Below are 23,880 nucleotides of genomic sequence, written 5' to 3'. Positions count from 1 at the left end.
TAATTTCTGTGGTCCAGCCACGTGAAGCAATAACGTGTAATTTGAATATCGCAATAACAATGCTATTATAACCCATTGTCCGCATAAATAGCCTCCCTACTATGTCCGGTCCGTTACCTCGCTCTGTAGTACGTGTACAATGAGATCAATCAATGCAATTTGTATTCTTTGTGAGGCACGCTAATCAGTGGTTTCTTTCTTTGGTAAATTGCATATTTGCATTTGTAGCTCTATACATCGTTGATAAGCACATTTTTGTACAGCTAATAAAACAATGCTACTGTGCATAGATTTACTATCATTGAATAAGTGCCATTAATGGAAAGAAAATACATTTTCCCTCTCTCTCTCTATCTCCTGCTTGCACCACACATACATAAAACACATTCAGAGATGAAGACAGAGAGAGCCTTTTTATAAAAAAAAAACAAAAAAACTGGCTTTAATATTTGAGATAATTTCCATTAAATATTGCAGATGATTGATAAGACTTGCACAGTTTTCCTATGCTAATATCTATGATACTATCATGTAGCTATGACAAATACCACTAGTGGGGGAAAACACTGATGCACTCCAGAATTCAAATAATCGCTACTTAGATGAATGACGGAAAGATATAACTGTGCAGTAAGAAAATATGAACGGTTAAGATGACAAGAGAGGAACATGTTTCCTGAAAGGATTTAAGGACCAATACGTTATTAACGGCACAGTGTTGATAGCACTCACTTACGCTCTAAAAGCATTTCTCAATATCTGGTGTAGATGCGCTGAAAGGATGATGGTTCAAATCATTTCAAGAATGGATCTGTTTGGTAGAAAAGTGGTTGGATGGTGGAAAGCACAGACCCATGTTATTGATCTAGGCTGACTCGTGCAGCAGAATCAGGCCTGTTCTGCTGTATCAGTGCTTTTCTGACTTTTACGAGATGTGCTCATGTGTAGGAGTGGGGGAGAGTGTGATTGTATGTGCACTGTAAGGAGTCCTCTTTCTGTTGTTGATTGGTGGTAAGTAGCCATTAGTAAACCGATCTGTGGAAGGGGAAATTTAATCTTCTCCTAACTGTATTTACAACCCTTTCAATTTGATAAGGGGTGTGATCTTGAATGATTTATTATATGCTCCTCCGCTCTTCCTGAAGCTACTAAATGTAGGATTTTCTCATTAATGTATCACAATGAAATCAGATGTGATGATGCATTCTAATGCTGGCAAAAATGGCGACTGTCACAAACAATATTCCCAATGTTCTGTTTTGTACTTTCATTTTCTCTTATTTAGATATTCTTGGGCTCAATTTCCAGTTAAATGGCAGAAATATTTTCAAGCATTCTGGTTGGTTACACATGAAAACCTGTGGAAAGGAGAAATGTTAAAATATGCAGATAGAAAGTAGCTCACTGGGGCTACTGATTATTGTACCAATCATTGTCATCACATATAATTTGACAATGTCAGATTTAGACAATGTGAAGCTTTTGTTTGACTAATAATAATGATGATAACAATAACAATGATAACACTTTTCAAATTCCTATGTTCCGGACTAATCTATGTGACATTTGCTTTCACTGTGTCTGATCTGCACAAATGTCTCTATATTCTCTGCATAGAAAGCAGAATGTATATCTGCATATATGGTACCTCTTCCACAAATATGTAGCTATAATGACAACAGACAATAATTCACATGTGCATTGCACTCGCACATTGACTCATTTCTATACATATGGTACCTCCATCTGGAGTTTTCAATAAGGTGGAAAGCCAATGATGCACATATGCAAATCTGCATATTCTGTACATGGTGTCTACTCCTGTAATTTGATAAGGTGTAGACACTTTCTGTGCAAATGTATGGCACCCTGCAGACCTGTTAATGTGAATACAAACAAATTTCTACACATCATGCTGTCATTTCACACATTGTTTCCATTTATATTCTCATTATCCTCTCATGTATTATATATTGCATACATATTGACTTTTAAAATACTTTTTACCTATTTCATACTGCACACATTTAATATTTATGATATTTTAATGTCGTACATAATTTTCATTTTTGTTTTTTTCTTCATCTTGTAAGTTCTGCTGCTGCCGCTGCTGCTAATTTGCGCACCGTGCTGTGATCCACACCCTTTCATACTTCCATTCATACATTTCCACTTAACATAATAATAATAATAGTGCAAAAGACTATTTAATATTTAAGACTATTTAATATTGAATGCTATTTTCTGAAATTTGAAGAATGGACTTTATCGAGCCAGCAAAATTCGATAGTTTGAAAATTCAATAGTCTTAAAAAGGTATAGTTTTGCACTAGTACTGCATTATATTACCATATTGGACTGCCAACAAACACATGAACAATAAGTTATCAGTTAAATGCAAGTTTTTAAAATGAGTTTTCTAATGTAGAAGGAACTGTCTCTCTCTGTTTCAGCACCCCCATCGGCGAGTGACCTTCTCCACAGCCAACCCGGTGCAGGACCTGCAGGACGCCTCTCAGCACAGCTACTATGACAGTGGCTTGGAGGAGTCAGAGACGCCCAGCAGCAAGTCATCGTCTGGTCCTCGTATCGGACCCCTGACCCTGCCTGAGGACCACTATGAGAGGACCACTCCAGATGGCAGCATTGGAGAGACTGAGCACCCCGAAAATGGTACGCTGACAATCCTCTCCATTCTGTCTTGTTCTCTATGAATATGTATTTAAATGTAAATGTGTCTAATTGTTTTTTTTTTCTTCTGTGTGTGTGTGTGGTGTGTTGGCCATGGAGACATTTGTGGGAGATTTGTTTGTGCTCTGTGGTTGTTTTGCAGTAGAAATGTTGTGGCATCCGTGACATTGACCTGCTGTGTTTGTCGATGATTTTGTGAAATGTTATTGGTGTTTCAGCAGGTCTGTTTGTATGTGTGTGTGTGTGTGTGTGTGTGTGTGTGTGTGTTTGTGTGTGTGTGTGTGTGTGTGTGGTGTCAGAGCCAGAGTTAGCAGTGCCTCCATCCTCTTCATCAGCAGGTCCTCTGTCAGACACCCTTAATGACCCTCTCAAACAAGTGTGCTAATTAAAAAGCCCAACTAATGGAGCATTTGCCCTCTAAATAAATCTGAACCATGACATCTGTGCAGACAACACTGTGTTTACTAGCAACATTTCCTGCTCTCTCTCCGGAGCCAAGTTAAACTGCAGCTTATGTGCGCACGAGCCATATTTCCAAAGCACAGTAATCAATCCACAAGCTGAACACTGATGGTCACAGCATAGGTCCATATTAAAAAAAGAAAGAAATACTCATAGTGTAAGCTGTAACTGCCATTCTATGGACCATGCATCATAATAACAATTTTGGTGCCTTAAGCTGCCAAACATAATCCATTACCAGTCTTGTAACACACTATGATAAGTGAATCACATGGTGCATTTCCAGTCAGTATAGTATTCCGCATTGCACTGCTCTAGGAACTTGTACATGGTGATATTTCATTAGTCACCTAAAACTTCACACATTCATCTTATATTTGAATATTTGGAAAAAATCATTTCTAAAAGAATTTATCCATAGTTTTGCTTCTTTTGTCTGAGTACCCGGTGGATTTAAAGGGGAAATAAGTAATGTTTTTACTGGCACAAAATGACCGTAATATATCTGCAGGGGGTTGATAGGGGTGTTGATCAATACCAACGATTACTCAGAAAAAAAAGAGAGTTGTACCTTTTGTCGCTGGGACTGTACCTTTTTGTCAAAAAGGTACAGTGCCGGTTCTGAGTTTTCTGGCTTTCAAATCTCACATTCTGGCCCGTTCTCTATTTTGGGACAAAAACTCCCTGCCCATTGGAATTTCAGAATTTCAAGACACTCCCAATCCACCCCAAACCCCCTCCACCCCACTCACCTACTCCCCATGCATTTTCAACTGCTCAGTGATGGAGGACAGTAGCAGATTTGCAAGACTTTGCAGCTTCAAAGGCTAAAAAGCCTAATTGTCAAGCCAAAACAGCAAATGACAAAGCACTGTTATTATTACAGTATTTTGCATCGTGATGTATTACCTCTTTACTGGACATTCCTGTTGGATCTCTGCTCTAATTAGCTAGTTTACTTGTCTCTATTGAGTGAATGCAACTTTATTGTTTATGTCAATTAGAGGCTGAGTGCCAGAGTGCCAGAGACTGCGTAGGAGGAGACAGGTTCTGTCAATGTTGTTGCAATTCCTTCTGGTCCTATAGAGGTCATTGATTACTCAAAACCCCTTTAACAGATACATTCAGTCACCCCATATAAATGGTTGCTGTTTACAGCACAGCAGCTATGTTGTGCATTTCCATGCACTTTCTGCACTTATGATGTGTAATATATGCGTTTTCCTTTTTATATTGCTGTGGCTGTTTATTGTGTTTTTCCCATCTCAAGAACACAGGTCTTCGTCAGGCAGGCAGCTCTTTGTTGTCAGTAGCGGGAGAACAAGCTTGTGAGTGAAGATGGAGCAGTTAAAGAATGAAAAGATGGCACAAGATGAGGGAGATGTTAGATTGTGACAGGGAGTGGGGACTGAGCGGCTCTGACAAGGAAGCAAAGCCCATAGGATGAGCACATAGGACAGGGAGATGGGAAGATGAACTGCTAACCAAGGATAGACCTAATTAAAATGTGATTCTCACTTCAGGGAGATAACAGAGAGCCCGCATAAAATGAAGGATTAGAAAGAAATCAAAAGAGACAGAGGAATTCCTCCCCAGCTCCACCTGGATGGTGACGTGAAGGCTTTTTTTAGGGATTTGATTGACAGAGTGACAGGCTGTACTGGTGCGGAGCTTTATTCATTGCAGTGGAGATGACTGACAGGCAAAAAGTGGGGAGGTGAGCACTCCATTTAAGTTGGATAAAAAGCAATATGTGAACCCCAGACTTTCAGCCTTTGTATCTGTGGGCCCTGGAAACATTGACATGGATGTGTTTTTATGATACAACGTGATCTTTGACAATGGTGAATCTACATTTTCAGAGTGTGTCCATGGCCTACAGCAGAGAGGGGTGTAGTTCATGATCCACTTTAGCTTCTTGTTCCCCAGAGTCCTCTTTTTCCAGAGTCTGTTTGCGCAGTATTTTGTGTACCTGTCAGGTTTGTCGTTAGGACCCAAAAGCAGAACACACCAGGCAGAGGCAGGGGTAAAAGTTCAAGGGTTTTTACTGAGCCAAAAACCAAAGTCCAAATCCAAGTCAGAACCAGATAATCCAAACAATCCAGGCAACAGTACAAAAACAGTGAGCTGAGACAGAATCCAGTACAAAACAGACAAAATTTGAGAGAAATAAGCCTTTGTTTGCATAGAAAAAGTCTTAGATCTTTTATTTCAACTCATGAAAAATGGGAGCAAAAACAAAAGTGTTGCGTTTATATTTTTGTTCAGTATACATCATCTAGCTAACGATACATGGAGACAGGTGTGCTTTGATGGGCTGGCAGAAGATTGGCTGGTAGATGATGCAGAAGAGGCGGAGACAAGGTGGAACAGGTAAGAGCGGGAAACCGGTAAACCAATCATTGGAGTTGAAGAGGGGCTGGATGTATGGGAACTGGACACAGACACACAGAGCAGAAAACAAAACAGGCAAAAGGCAAACACAAAATGAACTGAATATGCATAATGAGAAAATCAATGGACCTCGGCTGGATTCCTGACAGTACCAATCTGACCTTTGCTAAATTTGGCTGGCATTAAGTTCTTCTGGGCAGTGATCTCACTTGGACAGTAGAAGATTAGATAATATGTGCCTTAAGTGTTACTGGAAATAAGGCAATTATTATTATTTCCACAGAAAATCAGTGTGTAATTGTATCCCAATCCGCACAATTGCCCTATTCAAGGACAATCTACCATGCTAATATTAAGGATATTATTAGGACTGGAGAAGTAAATTACTCATTAGCTAAGAATTAACTATCAGTTGTTAATTTGTATTACAAGGATATTTGTGCATTCTATTTTGGTTGTTTTTGAGGATTCTTGCAGAATGAAGTAATAGGACCTGGTGACCTGTGTTCTTGGACTGGGTGGCGGAGGGGGAAAGGGTGTTTGGTCTGTGACTCTTTCTGGTTCACTGCAGTAGCCATATGAACATATTCCCTTCTGGTGCTAGGCTTTTGTCTTTACAGAGAGTAGATTCATACTGCAATTGTAAGAGTTGTGATATTTGACTTGTACGCTGCCTGATCTGCAGCTATTGATTTCTAGAGTTCCTCTCTTTGTAGGCCTGAGCAGTTGCCTCCCCCCCTCCTCTTTCTTTCTCATTCTTGTCTTCAGGCTGTACTGTGCTGGAGTGTACTACATTACAGTTTTCCCATGTGCATTTTCCACTGTTGTGTACACGTGCGTAGAGTGCGCATTGCTCAATTGTTGGTTAATCTCATCCACAATATTTACCCCTTGGATGCACGTGCGTGTGCACCCACACCTGCATGTGTGTGTATTTGTTTGTGTTGGAGGGAGTTGCATCACACCCCAAATCACTAAATCATTTTGATTACAGTGGTATATTATTTTAATGGACTCTCATTGTAATCACTGAGCTTGGTAATTCTCTTGAAATTGATCGCTTCAGACAGCATGAAAACTGCTTATCTTGTGTGTCTGGTTGCTGTTAAGTTGAAGTGATTTGTCCCCCACGATGAAACCAGGGTAGGAAGATGGATCGGTCTCTATCTGTCCGTCCGTCCATCCATCCATCTGTCTGTCAGTTTGTTCCCTTATCTGTCATATACAGTCATTTTGGACAAAACTTTAGGGAATGATGTATCTCACCACTGCATTCCACTATTTTCAAAATTACACTTATTGATCCAAGGGGGGCGCTACAAAAATCACGGTGATTTATTTGTTACTGATTGGGTCGGAGGGGGATTGCATAATTTTTTTGGGGGACAACATGTTTACTGTTGCCTTGTTTTTCATTTTGGTATAAGATTTTAATTTTTCAACACGTTTACCTGTTGGGACCTCATTAAACATCAAATTCTGACATTATGTGCCCCCAGGTGTATGCATCCATTTATATCAGGGTTCTTTTTCTAGACCTCTTTATGATGACTGAAAATAGGAAAAAAAAAAAATTTAAATTATCCCACAACACAAAAAACATTGGATCATTGAACACTGGATTCCGATATATTTGATAGAAGTGCTGTGACTTTAGACACCCAGAATAAAAACAAATTAGGGAGTGACATCAGCCAGTGTTGGTGTCTCGCCAACCAGCATGTTGCATCAACAAATGTATCATTCTGAAGGAACAGATTTCAAAGCTACAGCCAGATAATCCAAAAACTATATCCACATAATCATTACATAATCATTTCTAGCCAGTTTAGGCCAAACATGACAAGTGATAAAGCTAGAGGACAGCGTTTCCATCTAACTCTTACAATGGCATTGGTCAGCTTTAGTTTGCTTCAATCCCTGATTAAGTTTGACTTTGTTTCATCTGGTTTCTGAAATGCCTCCAGCCGTTATGTTTCATAACAAAGAAAGGAGACCACAGCTTTTAATTTCCATTTGAATGTTTATCATTATCAACCCAAACCAATGATGCTATATGGAGAGCACTTATGAGCCCCAGCACACACCTGGACCCTCATAACACTTAACATAAAGTGTTTGACAGAGTAGTATCCCAGAACCCTTGACCTGACTCACTTGGGATCCTCAATAGGCCCCCTCTCTCTTTTTGGTAGACAAGTTTTCCCAGCAATCCAGTCATGTCCAGTCCCACCTAGCCAATAATGACTCTTACTGGGATCAGTGGTTAGGCATCCTGGCTGTGATACGAGGGCTAGTTCTGATAGGACACCGGTGGATTGTAGACAGGTACCAGGGTGCACACACATAAACTCAATTTACCACAGATGGAGGAATTTTGATGTGGCTGGGTGCCCAGCATGGGGTCTCTCTGTGTCTTCCTCTGTGCGGACTCACTGCCATATGGACTATTGAAAAGGGTGAGATAAAATGGAATAAATGGCATTTGCATGATAATGAGGTTCTTTAGTAATGCTGTCTGATTTTCCTCCCTTAGATGTCTCAGATGATGCATGTAGTCTCATATATTTGTTCTTTTGAACTCCTGTCAGGGATTTTCCTCTCCTTTCCAAGTTTGGCATATCAGTATCACCCAGGATACCACAATTTTAGCAATTACTGCTTTAGCAGCGTGCTTTTATTTTAGTTCAGCAAGAATGCACCTGAATATGTGTTTTGTGTGTGCGAACTAAAATGATGTGAGGCATGTAGATGTACAAAGGGTGAGAGAAACTTAAAGAAAGAGAGACCTGGAGAAAGAGAACATGCAGACTGAGAGGCAGAACGAAAAGTCTAATGGGGCTTGTTTGCCTTGTGAGTGCCAGCTTGGGCTCCTGCCCGGGTGCCAGCATGCTGTGGTGATGCAGGGGTATGGCTTTCCTCAGACAGATGTCATTGTGCCTTGTCAGAGTCCCTGCCTGTTAGTACAATTGAGTTCAGTAGACTTTGCCAGGCAATACCAGCATGTTGCCCTACGCCAGCCAATGCTGGAACTGCCACCACCCGAGATGGGACGGGTCATGTGACTGGCAGCTTTTCAGGGGCCGGGTGAAAAAAGTACACTCCCATGCAAGTGGTCCCCCCCTGAGGCACGTTGTCATGGGTAATATGCCTATAATCCAGAGCGCGTTCCTAGCACACGCATTATGCCCTGCTCAAATCAGCTGCTAATGTTTGTTACCCCCAATTGTTTGCAATTTTATTTCAGAGCAAGTAGGTCACTGGAAGAGCCTAACTGGAGCAGAATTAAACTCTCTAACCTGGATTAGGCTTTGACACCGTGGACAATGATGTACTATAGCGCTTTCATCAGTGAGTTTATGGGACAATGCAGTTGAATCCAAAATGGAACTGATGATGTGTCAGGGTGTCACAGTTCTGAATGTGTCTGGATTGCCTTCGCCCCATTTGAATCTGGAAATGTGTTTTCGCTTCTGTGATCACTAACAATGTGACCTATACACTCATCCCAAACTTTGGCCCCCGCACTGCAATGTTTGTCAAATGACTCTAGACAGGTCAGACCTTTAGATGGGACAATGTGGGTGAAAGGACATGGTATCACAGCCCAGACCATTGACTAAAGCATAGTATGTAATTGGCTTAATTGGTATGTAATTGTCCTTTGGAGTGGATTGGCATATTATTGTGTGGCATGGATTGCAGCCACATGTGAAATCTAGATGGAAGCAAAATAAGATGCAGTGCAATTATCCCAGTATCCAAATCTACCCATTGCGTTCAATTTCATACTACCTTCTTTTACACATAAAAGCGATTTCCCTGTAGTTTCATCATCTAGTGATGTCTGTCCAGTTGGCTGGAAGTCTTTGATAATATCACTGATAATAGCATGTTTTTGACAGAACCTGAAATTTATTTGGGCTGTATTACTTGTAGTTCAAATCTGTGTCAGGATAAATGCTTTTTTTTGCTATATATTTGATTCATTTGCTTTGTTGTAATCATCATCAGTGTCACTTTTTGGGTTTTAGCTAGTATGCTAAAAGCCAAGTATGCTTTGAAAAAGAGGAGAGAATAGAAAAAAATATGAGACAACGTTGTTTCAATAACAAAAACCATCATCCATTTGAATTGAAGTGTTATGATAGTCTTCATCACAGGGAAAGAGGACATGCAGGAGAAATCATAGGTGATAATTGACTTTATTAACATTCTTGTAGTCTAATTTCTGATGTTTTACTATTCTATTGACAGATTCCCAGTCTCCCTTATTTGAATTGAGAACTACATAAACTAAACAGCTTCTATCCACAAATATAAATACATATATAACCCAGATGATTATTTTGAATTATTTGTGTAAAAAAAAGTTAATGGATGTAAGTACACATTAAGTTCCATAAATAATGCTTTTAACACAGTGCTATCACTGAAAATGTCTGGTTTTAGCACTAAGCCTGTAAAGTGAGCCAGTATCCCTACGAGTGAGCCAGTATCCCTAAGCGAGTATCCCTCAGCTTTAGATGTGCACATGTATTACTCTAACAAAAGTGGATGGCTCTCTGCACCTAGACAAAAATTGGATAGGATGGTGCCTGCTCTTGCCATACCAGTGGGACTGGGCAACAGCGAGCTGAAGCAGCTGGTTCGGAGGTGGTAAGATGTGTGTGAACCTGGGCTTGAGAGTATGAGTTTATAAAGAGACATGTTGAGAAATTTCTTAATTAGCCCGGCGTTGCTCTTGGCTATAGGAGCAGCTCCTTTTAGCTGAGTGTCCGGTGGCAGTTCCATGGGATACTGAGTGGGAACTTTCAGGATAATTATGGAGGCAGAAATAGAAAATGGTGGTAGTGCTCTGTTGCTCTCAGTGGGCCTTACCCAACCTCACCCCAGATGAGACTCGGAGAGCAGGTAGAGCACCGTGCGTCAGGGAGGGGATGCTGGCTGGGGGCCAGATCCACTTCAACCTCAGTTGGTCTGGCTGCTCAAGCCGGCAACACAGAAAGGCCCTGGGGGTCATCTCTCCATCATAGTGTGATGGGGACCGAGAGCCGCTGAACCTCCCTCTAACTAGTGTTCTGCCCTTCAATGATGGATGGCACTTGAGGGACTGGAATTGTACTGTATGGGTCTGACATGCACTTCCTTATTTCCAGTGAGTCACAGAGGAATGGAGCCACTCTGGCTTTAAGGCTTTCTCACAGTCAGTTGAGGATATCTCAGTATTCACTGCGGTTCAGGGACCTTAGCAACTCAATGAGGAATAAAGCAGCAATCCACTGAAACTGAAAATGTCCACACCAAATGGAAAACAGCAGTATTTCTTGTGACAAATGGAAAAAAAATCATCCAGAATTAAATTTAGTGATGTCTCATTGAAAGAATCAATTCTTAATTTGCAGCTTTGCATACATGTCATATCATGCAGTCAATATACTACACACCTTAAGCTAAATATAATTGGACATGAAAATAAATAGCCTTTAATGTCTCTTACTTAGCCTTACAGAGCAAGTTGCAGTGTTAGGCATTAAACAGTGCCATAAGAAAGATTTTACTCACCCAAATATATCTTCAGGAGCCAACTGCTAATATTTCTGACTTTTAAAACTCACTTTCTGGCCTGTATTCTGTTTTGTTCCACCCTTTAGCTAGCGTATCTTGTGAAATTGTGACTTGATTATTTGTATCAATTACAAACTACAGTACAGCTGTGCCAGAGGCCTCTCAATCTTTCTCTCAAGCAATTTCTAGGTCATCCTAGGATACTTTAATCTATAATATGCAATTTTTCATCTTGAGACAGGACGTGTATTCTTAGTCCCACCCCCTTCCCCCCCAGCCGGTCAAGTCGGAAGGCCCCAACACTTGTCACTCATCTTGATGGGCTGTCTACCTTCTATCTAGCCTGAGGGTGAGGTACCCAGCATGCATAGTTACCACAGGTGTTGAAGAAACAGGTGGCAGTTTTCCTCATGCACAGCCAATCTGCAGTAATACGTAAAAAGCAATGGCAATGTCCCCCCTTATTTTTGAATATCTGCTGCATGTTTAGCTTCGCTGTATGTTTTTTTTTTCTTACCTCTTTCCAGCATTTCTGTTGTTGTATATGCCCAAAATAATCCAGAATATCATTGAAAAGCCAATTTCAGACAAATGGGGGGGATTTAGGCATGTACACACAGAGCCACAGGCAAACACAGACTACTGCAATGACCTAATTTCCCCATGGGGTTCATTAAATTTTCATCTTATTATCTAATAATGTATTGTATGTCCTATTCATTTAGTGTTATTTCAATGTGATAAAACATGGATATTGCAAGTTTAATGTCCTTTTAATGCACAGGACGGCACAGAAGCTTTGGTGTGGTTTCCATTCAATTAAGCAAAATATCTGCCCTCCCAGAAATGTGTTCTCTCCCCCGCATGTCCTCCTATATCTCTGCAACTATTGGGTCAGCTGTGTTAAATTGGGGGGTTTTGTTCTTTATGATAATTTCTGTTAGAGGATTTCAGGGTTCTCACCAAAGGACCTGCATGTTGACCTTTCTTCACCATGCAGGCCTATAAAAGTCAGTCACAAACAAGGGGCAGACTGGAGCGGATCAGGCTACATATGGAGCAACAAGGGAGGGGGCAACATGCTCGCTTCAGCAGCCGTACACTACAGGGCTGTTTTGGTGATTACATATTTACAGAGAGAAAACTGATAAGACACAGTTTCAATTATTAATTATAAGAAATATTCAGTCAAATTCTTGCTTCCTTGCGTAATAAAAAAAAAACTTTGATTTGTCAGAAAAGCTAAAGACTGGCTGAGGGTAAAGAAATTGGAGAGATGAGTACTGGGAGATTGTTGCTGTTCCCTTCTGTTGCCTCTCTGCTACTCAAAGGGCAGTTTTCATTTTTCATCCTGTTGTAAATGAATTGTCCTACTCAAAGCATAGTTGTGTTGTTCAGAGCATTGTGGGAACAGAGCTTTCCATCTCACTGCGTCAGTATGCTGACTTTCCCAGTGTATTGTCAGTCATGCAGCAACTTTCTATTTAAATGGTCAGATAAAGCTTTGCCTCTCCGGGGTCATTATTTAACTGTTACGTTGCCGGGCCTCACTTGGCATTTCAACGTGATTTTTTAGATCTAATTCTAAAGATCGGATTTTATGAGATTACATCACTGTATGTCCATACTTGGCCTGAAAATGACTGAAAATGTATGTGTTATCTGTGGCTGTATTTATTTAAATCTGTGTGTGCATTACTATTTCCCACTGTCGCTCTCTATCGCTTTAAATCCCTTGTATATGCATTTTGGCTGGAATGCGTCCAGACTGAGCATGACCATTTGGTTTCTGGTTTTGAGGATCTGATGACAAACGTTGCACTGCAACAACTACGTAACCATAGCAATAGACACGGCTATGTAGCCCATGAGACACAACAAAATTGTGAGAATTTATGTGGCCCTACAGTGTATAAGAGGTTGTGTTCCGCATTAACTTTTATTTGCTACGCACAGTTGTAGATAGGTGTAGGCTAATTAGCAAGCAAAGTTATAGCTCGTCTAATTTAAGCATGACTCACATTGCAGACCTTGGAGATCAAAGGCAGAGTTAGCAAAGAGATAGCATCTTGATTGAAAGGGGAGGAAAAACAGCGAATGGATCAGGGAAGACATCTGTTTTACATGTCAATAGGATCAATCCGTGAGTGATGAGCCTGGAAGTGGAACATCGGAATGAACTTAAGGGGATCAGCCTGAGAGGAAAATAACTTAATTGCTGGTATTATTTGACCCTTTGATAATAATTTAGAGCTGTAGATCACAAATATATAACGCTTTGATTTCTTTATTAAAGCAAATTAAATCGCTGATGATAGAGTAGTACCCACATCATTTAGTGTAATTTGAATGTGCGCTAGTAATCTCCTCTAAGAAAACATCTACATCTACAGTAAAGACATTTAAATAAGAATCTAAATAGATAGATAGATAGATAGATAGATAGATAGATAGATAGATAGATAGATAGATAGATAGATAGACAGACAGACAGACAGACAGACAGACAGACAGACAGACAGACAGATAGATAGATTCAAAGGCCATTTCTCACCCATCCCCTTGTTCCTCTGGCATAATCAGTAAAGAGAAAAAACATATTTGTCGCTGGATGAAGGAAAATGTCTGAACACAGTGAATGCAAAGATGGGCTAAATGGACACTCTAAGAGACAAGTTAGTGTGTGGGCGGAAAAAAAAAAGGCAAGTGTACAAAGAAACATATTGTGATGTGACTCTAAAAGAGCCCATTAGTATTAGTGTTTCTATGGAAATTCTCTCCAAGGAAGTTAAGAATTTGAGTGCAACAGACATAGTGCAACCAGTTAACAGGCCTGCATTTCTGCTGTGGTAAAACAAGACATTTTTGGTGTCCATTTTCCTCAACTCCATCTTCACTTTGAACCTCAACATATTCACATTATCTATCTGCAGATAATTGTCTTGCATGTTGTTGATTAGCTCATCTTGCAGCAGAAATAGGCTTCCACTTGGCTGACATACACACCTACTCACAACAGCACTAACCGAGACGGGATGTAAGCGAGTCTGAATACTGTATTCAGCAATGAACAGCTGGTAATGTATTCTTAACATATTCTAACCAAGGTTGATCCACAGCATTGGGTTGCTGTGTTTGTTTCAGAGTGATGACTAACCTTTCTGCCTCCTTGACCTGTGCAGAATTCACAAAGGAGCAGGATCACAGTTGGCGGAGAAAACAAGACATTTCTCCAGCCAGTTGAGTATCCAGTCACGACTCCACACTACAGGGATTTAGCCTATATCTCTTAATGGGCCTCGTAATAAAATTATGAGGAATACAGAATTGTAAATGTGTGCTTCCCTATTTCATGTAAGAGGGATAGAAGCAGGATGAAGAAGAAGCAGAATAGGCCTAAATGCAATTACGCGAGCAGTGCCTCACATGACTCCCATAACTAGGTTAGAAAATGACAAAATTCTTTGGACTATATTTTTATTAAACCAACAGCATTGATAGAATACCAGAATTGGCCTAAAAACCAAATGCAAATATGTTAAGTGAGCAAGGCAGTGATGTCTAACTAATGCTTTTCAAACACAACCAGCACATTCAACCCTGGGCCCCTTGAGCTCTCTCTACATGAATATGAGATTTCATATAGCATATAGCCTAATGCTGTTTCTTAACCAAGCTGATTGCACTGATGAAAGATTTAGGTAATGTAATGTGGTCAACATTTCTCCTTCAGGTAGAGTTAACTTTACTAACAGTAAGCCTATGGCCAAGGTGTAGGCTTTGTCTAAATGTAAAACAGTAGGGTTATTTAGCTCATCCTCCTGGTGTTGCCTTGGTGTGGCCTTTATTGAATGCAGAATCATGTTGGTTCTGCTTTAAGTGTTTTATTTCAAGATAGTGGTCCTGATAAGATATTGCATCATTGAAACAATATCATTAGGATTAAATCCTAAGCAGAATAGTCTTGAAACTTAACTAAGTAAAGCTTTATTGGGTTATGATAATCATGGACATTAATCAAGATGTTCATGAAAATATTTTGGCAATAAATAATAAGTTAGGGTCTTTTTGTCTCTAGGTCTCAGCCATATAGTGCTAATGTATTGGAAGTACCAGTGGATCAGTATTCTGTTGTCAATGTTCAAAACACAATTTCCAGTTAGTATTTGACCAGAAAGCATTTTACAAACTACAAATTACCACTGTACACTACAGGCAAACTAATTTACATAATTAGCTATAAAAACATTTGTATCATAATTTGATGTGCAGTTTTCTCACAGTCCACCACTTTGTTTTGAACCCATTTTATTTGAAGATGCCCTGTTGTCACTGTTTGACAAAGCCTTCGAATTGGTTGACATATCACACCGCATATCAACTTCTCAATGGGAGGAGCTGATGCGTAGCGTGATATGTCAGTAGGTGCTAAGGCTTTGTCAAATGTAGTGATACAAAAGGCATTCTTCAAATAGAATAAGTCTTAGACAAAACGGTGGACTGTGAGAGAGCTGACAGGAGGTATACAATCACCCGCTGAACCATCTACAGCGGCTTCTCCTGACGTGCCGCTGGTCGACATGTCTGCTCATCAGCCTTTGTCAGCAAGGCGCTCGACTACTCAGGAAGCCGAGGCTTCAGCCCTTACATCTGTAAGGGAGACTTTGACACATGCGCCTTAAACTTCTACACCAGTTCTTACCCTCACATCACCTTTGGTAGACATTTTGACTGAGAGTTAAGGTTAGATCCTGTTATAAAGCCTCCACCTCCCGAGCTTTACACCACTCATATTTAGAGACTTCCCCAAACACAGACAGAATTATCCCCATGGGTATACTTTGGAATTTGAAGTAGTCCACCCTCACTTCCAAGGTTATTTTGTTTTCAAGAAACCAAAAAAATGGCTAAGACTTGAAAGTTTATGGAGATGTAGTGGATTTATTATAGACGTAAAAAAAGAAAAATTGTTTTGCTGTTCAATAAGAACCTCTAATGTAAGAAGGGAGGTGCTGTTGTGTTTTTGTATTGTCCTACACAAAGCATCCTATCTGTGTTGTGCAGAGCATTCTGGGAACGGTGCATCCCAATTATCAGTAATGCTACAATATTGCAAATAATGGTCAAGGAAAGCTTTGTCTTTGGTGTTATTTTTTATACAGATTAGGTGATGAAGCCCTTGAGCGTAACACATTCCAATTTGGCTTGTCATATAATGTGAAAATATGCATATTTTATGTTCTAAAATTGTATAAATTAATCCAAACTCGTACTGTTCCTTTCCATTCCATTACAACGAGCAAGGAGAATGTGCATGTCTACGCTGTTTGTGTGCTTGTAGCAAATTTTCCTCTCTTACGGATGCACTCCTCTGGAGAGACAGAGTGTTTTTTGGTTGCCTCTGCTTACTGAGGGAAACTGTTGTGAGTACTTGAATAATAAGACTTAACATGTCAGAGCTAAAGAAATACAAAACCCTGGCTTCTTGTTGTTTTTCCACACTGCATGACAGCCACAGAATACATTCACACCCAGTTTTGATAGCCAGCACTAGAGACCCAAGAGAGCATGTGAAGTCTGCTTAGATGTGGAATATATCTTTCTGTTTCTTCTTGTTTATTGGATACCTTGCACAGTAATTTACCACCTAAACCATTTGCAGGGACCACAAATATACAATATCATTAATATCATCCACATACTCCAAAACTATAGCATCTTTTACTCTCCTTATCCCTCCATGTGCTGTGGGTCTCTCATATTTGTTCGCCATCGATCATAGCGGTGTGGCACACACGCTGGAAAGCAGCCGGTGGGGAGAGGCAGCATTTGCAATCAAACAGAGAGGAGCAGTGTGAAATCTCAGGAAGAGGCAGCTTCCCCCATGCCCGTGGGCAGGGGATCAGACGATGAGGAAGCCTGCCTCAGACACTCAACACCTCCCACTGGCACCCTGATGCAAGCAGCATGCAAACCCACCCCTCACATGTATCTGTCAGCCGGGGGGTTAAGCTCTGCATGTACCCCCACTCTGTTACTGCACTGTGGAGTGCATGTTACCCTGCTGCAGAGGAGGCGCCTTTAGAAGCAATGCTAAGGTTCACTGTGAGTCAGAGATGTGGTATTGAAGGGGGTAGCAGGTAGAAGGCGGAAATTAGTGTTTTATGATATGGCTTTAAGCAGGCAGATGGGACCGACTGAATATGAAAGGAGGAAGCTACAGGTGCAATCTATCTCCAAGTCTAGAGGAGTTAGGATTCTGCTGCGCAGAGGGCAAAAAATACGGCATGGAGTCACCACGCTTCAAAACCAAATCACCTGCTCTCTAAATCCAGTCAGCTACCTGTTCCAGCCACTGGCATAATACTGCTGTAGTTTGCCCATCTGTTTTCCATTGTCCACCTCGGCTCTCCATCCATGACATACAAGACTATAAACTCTAAAGGGTTTGTTCCAGACCATGAGCAGATTTATTTCAGGTATAGGTCCAGGAGAAAACAGGTTCAGTTGGGTGAGAAATACCGATTTTCCCTCCCTGCCTTTGGCTCCTTTCTCCCATAGTTGACTCATTTGATTCATCTCACATGTTCACCATGCTACATATTTGAACAATGTTTATTTCAGCAAGCAAGGAAAGTGTGTTTTGATGTGCATGGTAGGTATTAGAGTGGTTATTATTTGGGATGGTTATTATTACATGCTGAAAGACAGTTTTGCACGGACCCCATGCATGGTTGGAAATTATATATTATAGAATACCTATAATACAACACTGCAGTTGCTACAATACTACAGGTTGGAGTTGCTTCTCCTCTCATTCCTACTGTACTGTTAAGAACAGTACTAAGCTACTTTACCACAATGAATGAAACCCTAACAGTTTAGGTGCTAGCCTACTAAAATCGCTGCCATAATGGTTATGTTCACTCTCGATGATGTGCAAAAACTGCTTTGGCACTGTTGGAAGAAAATGGCAGACTTTGGCAAGCTAGAAAGTGTATTTAGATGCCATGCTGATTTTCTGGCCCTTGATGATAATGATGTGCACCCTTCAGAATTTCCCTTAATTTCCATTGCCACTGCTTCTTACCATTTGACATATTTTCTTTTAGTTGCCATGTCAATAAATATGTCCAAACAATATTTTCTGGACTCATAATCAATCTTAAAGGTAGCGAAGATCCAGTTATCTATTTTTACTTCCATGTGCTTTTTCTGTTCTCTTGCAAGACTGAATGAGTTGAAAGAGAAATTAAGTTAACAGGAATTACATTTTAAACAGGCAAATATGAGACATTTCAACAATGATTTATGGCTAATTGTAAGTTCTCAGTGTGCGGATATTAAGCCTGCTCACATGCACACAAATCTTTGGCTCTTTGTAATTTATAAGAAGAAACATTTCCACTTGCATGCAGTGTTTTAGAAATGTGAGTATAAATGTACATACCTTTTTGTGTACACAGATTTTTAGTGGTGAAGCTATATGCAGAATTATACACAAGCCCCTTGGTGTGGCGTAAAGCTCCTGGCAGCTCTGGAGAGGTTTTAATCAAGTGTGAAATCCTTTTGGAGTAGATGGCTACAGAACTGTGCTTGTGCTTGGAAGCGTGCTCCTCAACAGTCTCCCCAACTCTCTTCCCATGAGCACCTTCGATAGCGAGAGGTCCATTTCACCGCTGTGTTGCATAGTGACCAATCTCTTAGTGGAGCTGAGAAAATTAAACTCCACTCATCATGCATGAGGCAGTGCACACGCTTCTCTCTGTTGCCTATCTTCTCTTTATGCTCTAAATTCACAGTTTTTTCGTCCCCTCTTAATCAGGCATAAAAGTGTATTTTATTTGAAATGAATCTCAGTTCATTGACATTTTTGTAATAATACCAAATTCAATTCGGCCTAGTAAACAGACAGAGAAGAATTTGCCACTTAGGCATAATGACATAATTAAGCATGAATAAGGCAGGACATTGCTCAATTGTGAATTAAATGTATTAAATAGCCTAAACATTTTGCTATTCAGGATTACAGGCAAAGCGAGATTAACTGCAACAATAGATCAGGCTATGCATTGTCCTTTGTCCAATAATAATTATTTTAATAAACAATGGCACAAAAGCGTATGGATTACCCATTGAAAATAGCAATTTTAGACATAAAAATAAAAAGGGACATGAAATGAAAATAATCACATTCCATTAAATGTTAATGAGCAGTTAAATCTTAAAACCTGGCCAATAAATGAGCTTTCTCACTTGGGCTTTTGATTGATTGATGCCTTGGTGGGCCAGATGCAGTTTTTCCAGCATCAGGGGTCTGACATTTTGTGGGATAATTATCTTGCCACTGGTCATGAGTACAATACTGATGGTTTGTCTCAAAGGCTTACTGTCAAGCTGGCATTTTCTCTATTAGCTGTGAACTCTCACTATTGCCTCTAGTACGTCATCTCTCGTGGTTGCATCATTCAAATGCAGTAACATCTCTCTACTGTGTAGTATTGATTAAGTACGCCACTTTCTCTGCGAATAAATTTACACTGTCTTCGGCACACTGTCCTATAGCCACAAAACAAGACAGGGCATCTGCGATGGACATGCTCTTCCATGGCGTGTACATCATCTTGACGTTATACCACTGCAGTCATTATAGCACTTGGTATTTAACATTTGGATGATATCACGGGTTCAAATCTTAGTTGTCTGCTTTCTGGCTTGGAGAGGGAGCTGTTCATGTTCACAAATATTGATTTGACTGTCCTAGTCTAAAGGGATAACGAAGATGATATTGAATGGTATTTCCATTTAATTCTGGCTGTATGTTCAGCTTCTCAACAGGTGGGCTGCTCAGCAGGTCTATTGGCTGCCATCTGTACATTTCTGGTGAACACATGTATGGGTTCTGCTGTGCAGCTTTACTTTTGGGAAACCGCACCGTATTTGTGGTGTTTCATAAAGCTGCTCTATTTGTGCGATACTCTTTTGTGGTAGCTGTATAAATTAACCACCCTCATTTTGGAGCTATCAGCTTGTACATAAAAATGAGGTCACTGGGTCGTGGGCCTATTTATTTAATTAGGAACAGTTGAATGAAAAATGGATAATAATCAGGGGCATGGAGCTCATTTCAGCACTGTCAATCAATAACTCATACAACAATGGTTTTGCCCCAGGGATCCATGGTTCCCTTTGTAACCAAACATTTTATGTGTGTGGGTGCTTGTAGTCATGCTTGCTTGTTTGTCTGTGTTTTTTTTTTTATGCTGACATGTATTTGGAGCACCATTTACAGCGACTACACACATACAGAAGTCACATATAATAGGAAGAAATCACTACACTGCAGTGAGCATGTTAACAACAGGGTAACATATCTCAAACATGCCAGACAAACTGCCGTAATCTTTACCAAGTACTTGGCAGTGATGGCAAAATACAGCAAAACACTCTAGCCCCTGAATGTATCACATCAACTAGTGGACTACACACACTGTAGCTCTCATTACACAGTGCATAGCAACTGCTACATAGCAACTGCTGCTGACTGCTTAGCAACAGCTGCAAAGACCTCAAGAAGAGGGGGAAGATTTTCATGGGGTGTTTCAGATGACACCATTTCCTTTCACAAACGGCTTTTCATACATAAAAAATGTCTCCGTATGAATTCCATTGTGATGTTTATCACTATGAAGCTGTCTGATGAGTGCCGTTCTCTTCTCTCTTCTGCCCATAGATATCCGTTCCCTCCCTGATGTGGCAATGACCGGAAACTGTACACCGGAGTGCAGTGAATTGGGCCACTCGGACGCCTGCTGGATGCCCGGGCATCCTTCGCCCGTACGCAAGACCAGGAACCCCCCCAAACTCTCGACCTTCGTGCCTTACCAGGAGAGAGGGAGCCTGGGACGTCTGGCCAACGGGAGCGCCAGGCTGGGTGGGGAGGAGCACCGGTCGCGCCTTCCACCCTCCCGCAGTGCCTATTCCAACAGTGGTCACGACCCCAGTCAGGACTGCCCCCTAGAGGAGATGCCCCTGAGTGTAGCCTCCGAGTTCCCACCCACCTCCCCTTCTGCCCACACTCCAAAAAGAGAAATTTACCTGTGAGGAACACGCTCATCTGATTGGTGCACATATGGAGGAAAAGACACACACACTTCAGAAGACGAACCAGGCTGTCCATATATTGAAGCCAATGCCCTTTTTGTAGGTAACAATAGGCTGTGACTCATTTGATCACTGGCATGAACACTTGTTTTTCTTCATTTCTTCATTAAATTATTCCGTTTATTTATTAGCTTATTTATTATGAATTCCACCAATTAGTTGATGTACTCCTTTATTTATACAAAATCTTGAAGAATATTATACAAACAGATCAAAAGGAAATACAGATGGTAATTACTACTTTAGTAGTACACTGATTTTTGTAGTTAGCCAAGTCCCAGTCTGTGAAGCGATCTCTTGAATTTGAAAGTTGTGATCAGTGCTCTTGTGCCATTATTAGATATAATTCAATAGACCGCCAGTTAAGCCCGACGAACAGGCATAACACTATTTGATTAAAAATCAAATAGAATGGTCTATCTTAATGTACAGTGCTGTAAATACATTTGAATGGTGTGTTCTACATATATTTTTGTCTGGCATAAGCTGATAAAAAAATTGCCTCAGAATTTTAGCATATTTGAGCTTTTCTTTGCTGCTGCTGTTTAAACTTGATTGAAACCATCTCCAGAAGTGGAGCTAGATATTGTGGAAGGCATTCGTCTACACTCCACACAATCACACACACACACCTTTGACCCCCAATCATAGTTGAATGGCCTTTCCCTCTGCTCCCTGTAGAGCTGTGCCACTGGTGGAGAACGCTGTGTGGCAACATTTAAACTGACATTATGTTCCACTGACTCTCAGCACTGTGACCTATCGTTCATCATGAAAACGCTCGACTTGGCCACAGTACCCCGGAGTCACACTGACTAACCCCAAAGTAGTTACAAGATACATTCTGATTGGCATCTCAGAGTGAGACCTTGTGACCGCTCTGTTGATGAAATCGTACTGCTGCTGCAGTTTTAAAAGCTCTTCTGTATCGTGACAATCAGACCCGCTCCACCTGTAACTCAGTTACACCCTGCACCGAGGTCACAATCCATTATAACCCTTACTTCTCAGCTCATAGCGTTTTCCCCTCACGATCCATATGAATTTCAATAGATCTTATGAATGCATAAGGAGGTATTTACATGAGCGTTCAGAACAGGGCACTCGAGTCCTGAGAGCCACTGGAGTGATACAGAGTACTTTCGGAAGTTACATATCATGCTGATGTAAGCTAGATAAGTGCTCCACATTCAGACCAACTTCTTTGTTTCTAAAGGATCCTTTTCTTGCTAAATATTTAAATCTTAAGAGGTGCAGATCATATCTGCAATTGTAGACAAATATTGAGATAGAACATGTAAAATAATAAGAGTTAGGTACTAGGAGTCGGGTTCAATTTACCATCCCACCTGTCAGTTCTGATTTTGCTTGTATTGAGGACAACATGCTTTATCACCTTGTTAAGCAGTTTTCCTCCTTTCGCTATTGAACAGAGAATAAAAAAATAGGGCATGCCCGTGGGCTTTATCTATCTTTACAAAGATTTTCAAGTGATTCTGAAGGATATATCTGAAGGACACTATCTATTAGTCAGTAATTGGATGTTAATGATGACTACACCAGCCTGCCTCACAGCGTCGTAGAACTAGCCAGTGTCTTTGATTTGAACATTGATTTGATTAGATTTGTGGATACCTTTCACCTCTCTTTTTTGACCTCTGCAGAGTATTTCCATAGTAAGATAGTGGCTCTGAGTAAGGGTGGAAGAGCCTGGAATGGACATTTCCTAATTAGGGTGAGTAATGAGTCCTGAGCTAGGGCATGTGTGAGCACACCCTCAGGACAACACACCCGCCAGATAATGCAAATCCACCCGCAGAGCTACAATCAGTTAAAAGGGGTATTTTTATCAGCACTTACCTCATCATGCTGCCATTGAACGCTGCGTTTAGAATAATTAAGCTGAAAACATATGGAAATTACTGGACATGGCCATGATTAAATAAGGTGGGCGATTATCCTGCCTTGAGGGGAAAAAAGCACATTATGCCGTTTCCAAAGCCATTTAGCGACTGAAATAAAATTCAGACAACAGTCATGATACACTGTGATTAAGCCCCCATGGCCCCCCAAGCTCCCCCTCTCAGTGCTGCAGATAGCAGCTTCACAAACTGCAAGCAGCGGGTAAGATCATTGACCTGGAATTAATGACAAGTGTGAAAGATAGCAATGATGAGTGATAACGCCAACGTCACATAGCCTCTATCACAACTTTATCTTTTTAGCAGCTTTGACTCCAATTCAGATTCACTCATTCTGACCGCTTTGTATCAAGATTAATCTCTGGGGTAAAATCTTACCAGCCTAGAAATGTTCGTTCCTCTTTAGTGAATCTGGAACGCATCTTCAAATTTTCTTTGATTCCCAATACGTCAGTTGAATGGGGTAACTCTGAGCTGATAAGTCATAAACGCTGGTTGTTACTCTGAATGGAACGGAAAGAGTTTGGTTTGAGTCCCTGTAAAACATAAACCCTCACCCTGGGCCTATTTTCCCCGTCTCAGTGAGCCGGACTCTTTTACTCCAGCCGATATGACCTGCTTTTCACCCCTGGAACAACGTATCACGGGGTTTGACCTTTCTTTTGAACTCATGCTGAAT

At 40.7% G+C, this 23,880-nt stretch overlaps 1 protein-coding gene across 1 annotated transcript in view; it reads left to right on the top strand.

Moving 5' to 3' along the window:
• Window positions 1-21,219, top strand: part of pcdh1a (protocadherin 1a) — a 76,153-nt gene extending 54,934 nt beyond the window's left edge. Inside the window, exons 3-4 of the mRNA XM_071518339.1 lie at window positions 2,454-2,673; window positions 20,849-21,219. Coding sequence (XP_071374440.1) covers window positions 2,454-2,673; window positions 20,849-21,219 — 591 coding nt within the window. The remainder of the gene's footprint in view (window positions 1-2,453; window positions 2,674-20,848) is intronic.
• The last annotated feature ends 2,661 nt before the right edge of the window (window positions 21,220-23,880 follow it).

The sequence above is a fragment of the Centroberyx affinis genome, unplaced genomic scaffold (genome assembly GCF_046629955.1).
Source record: "Centroberyx affinis isolate AG114_WGS23_722 - 3 ecotype Tasmania unplaced genomic scaffold, CSIRO-AGI_Caff_v1 ptg000567l_1, whole genome shotgun sequence".
NCBI classification, from domain to species: Eukaryota; Metazoa; Chordata; class Actinopteri; order Beryciformes; family Berycidae; genus Centroberyx; species Centroberyx affinis.
This window is presented reverse-complemented; position numbering and strand designations above follow the sequence as displayed.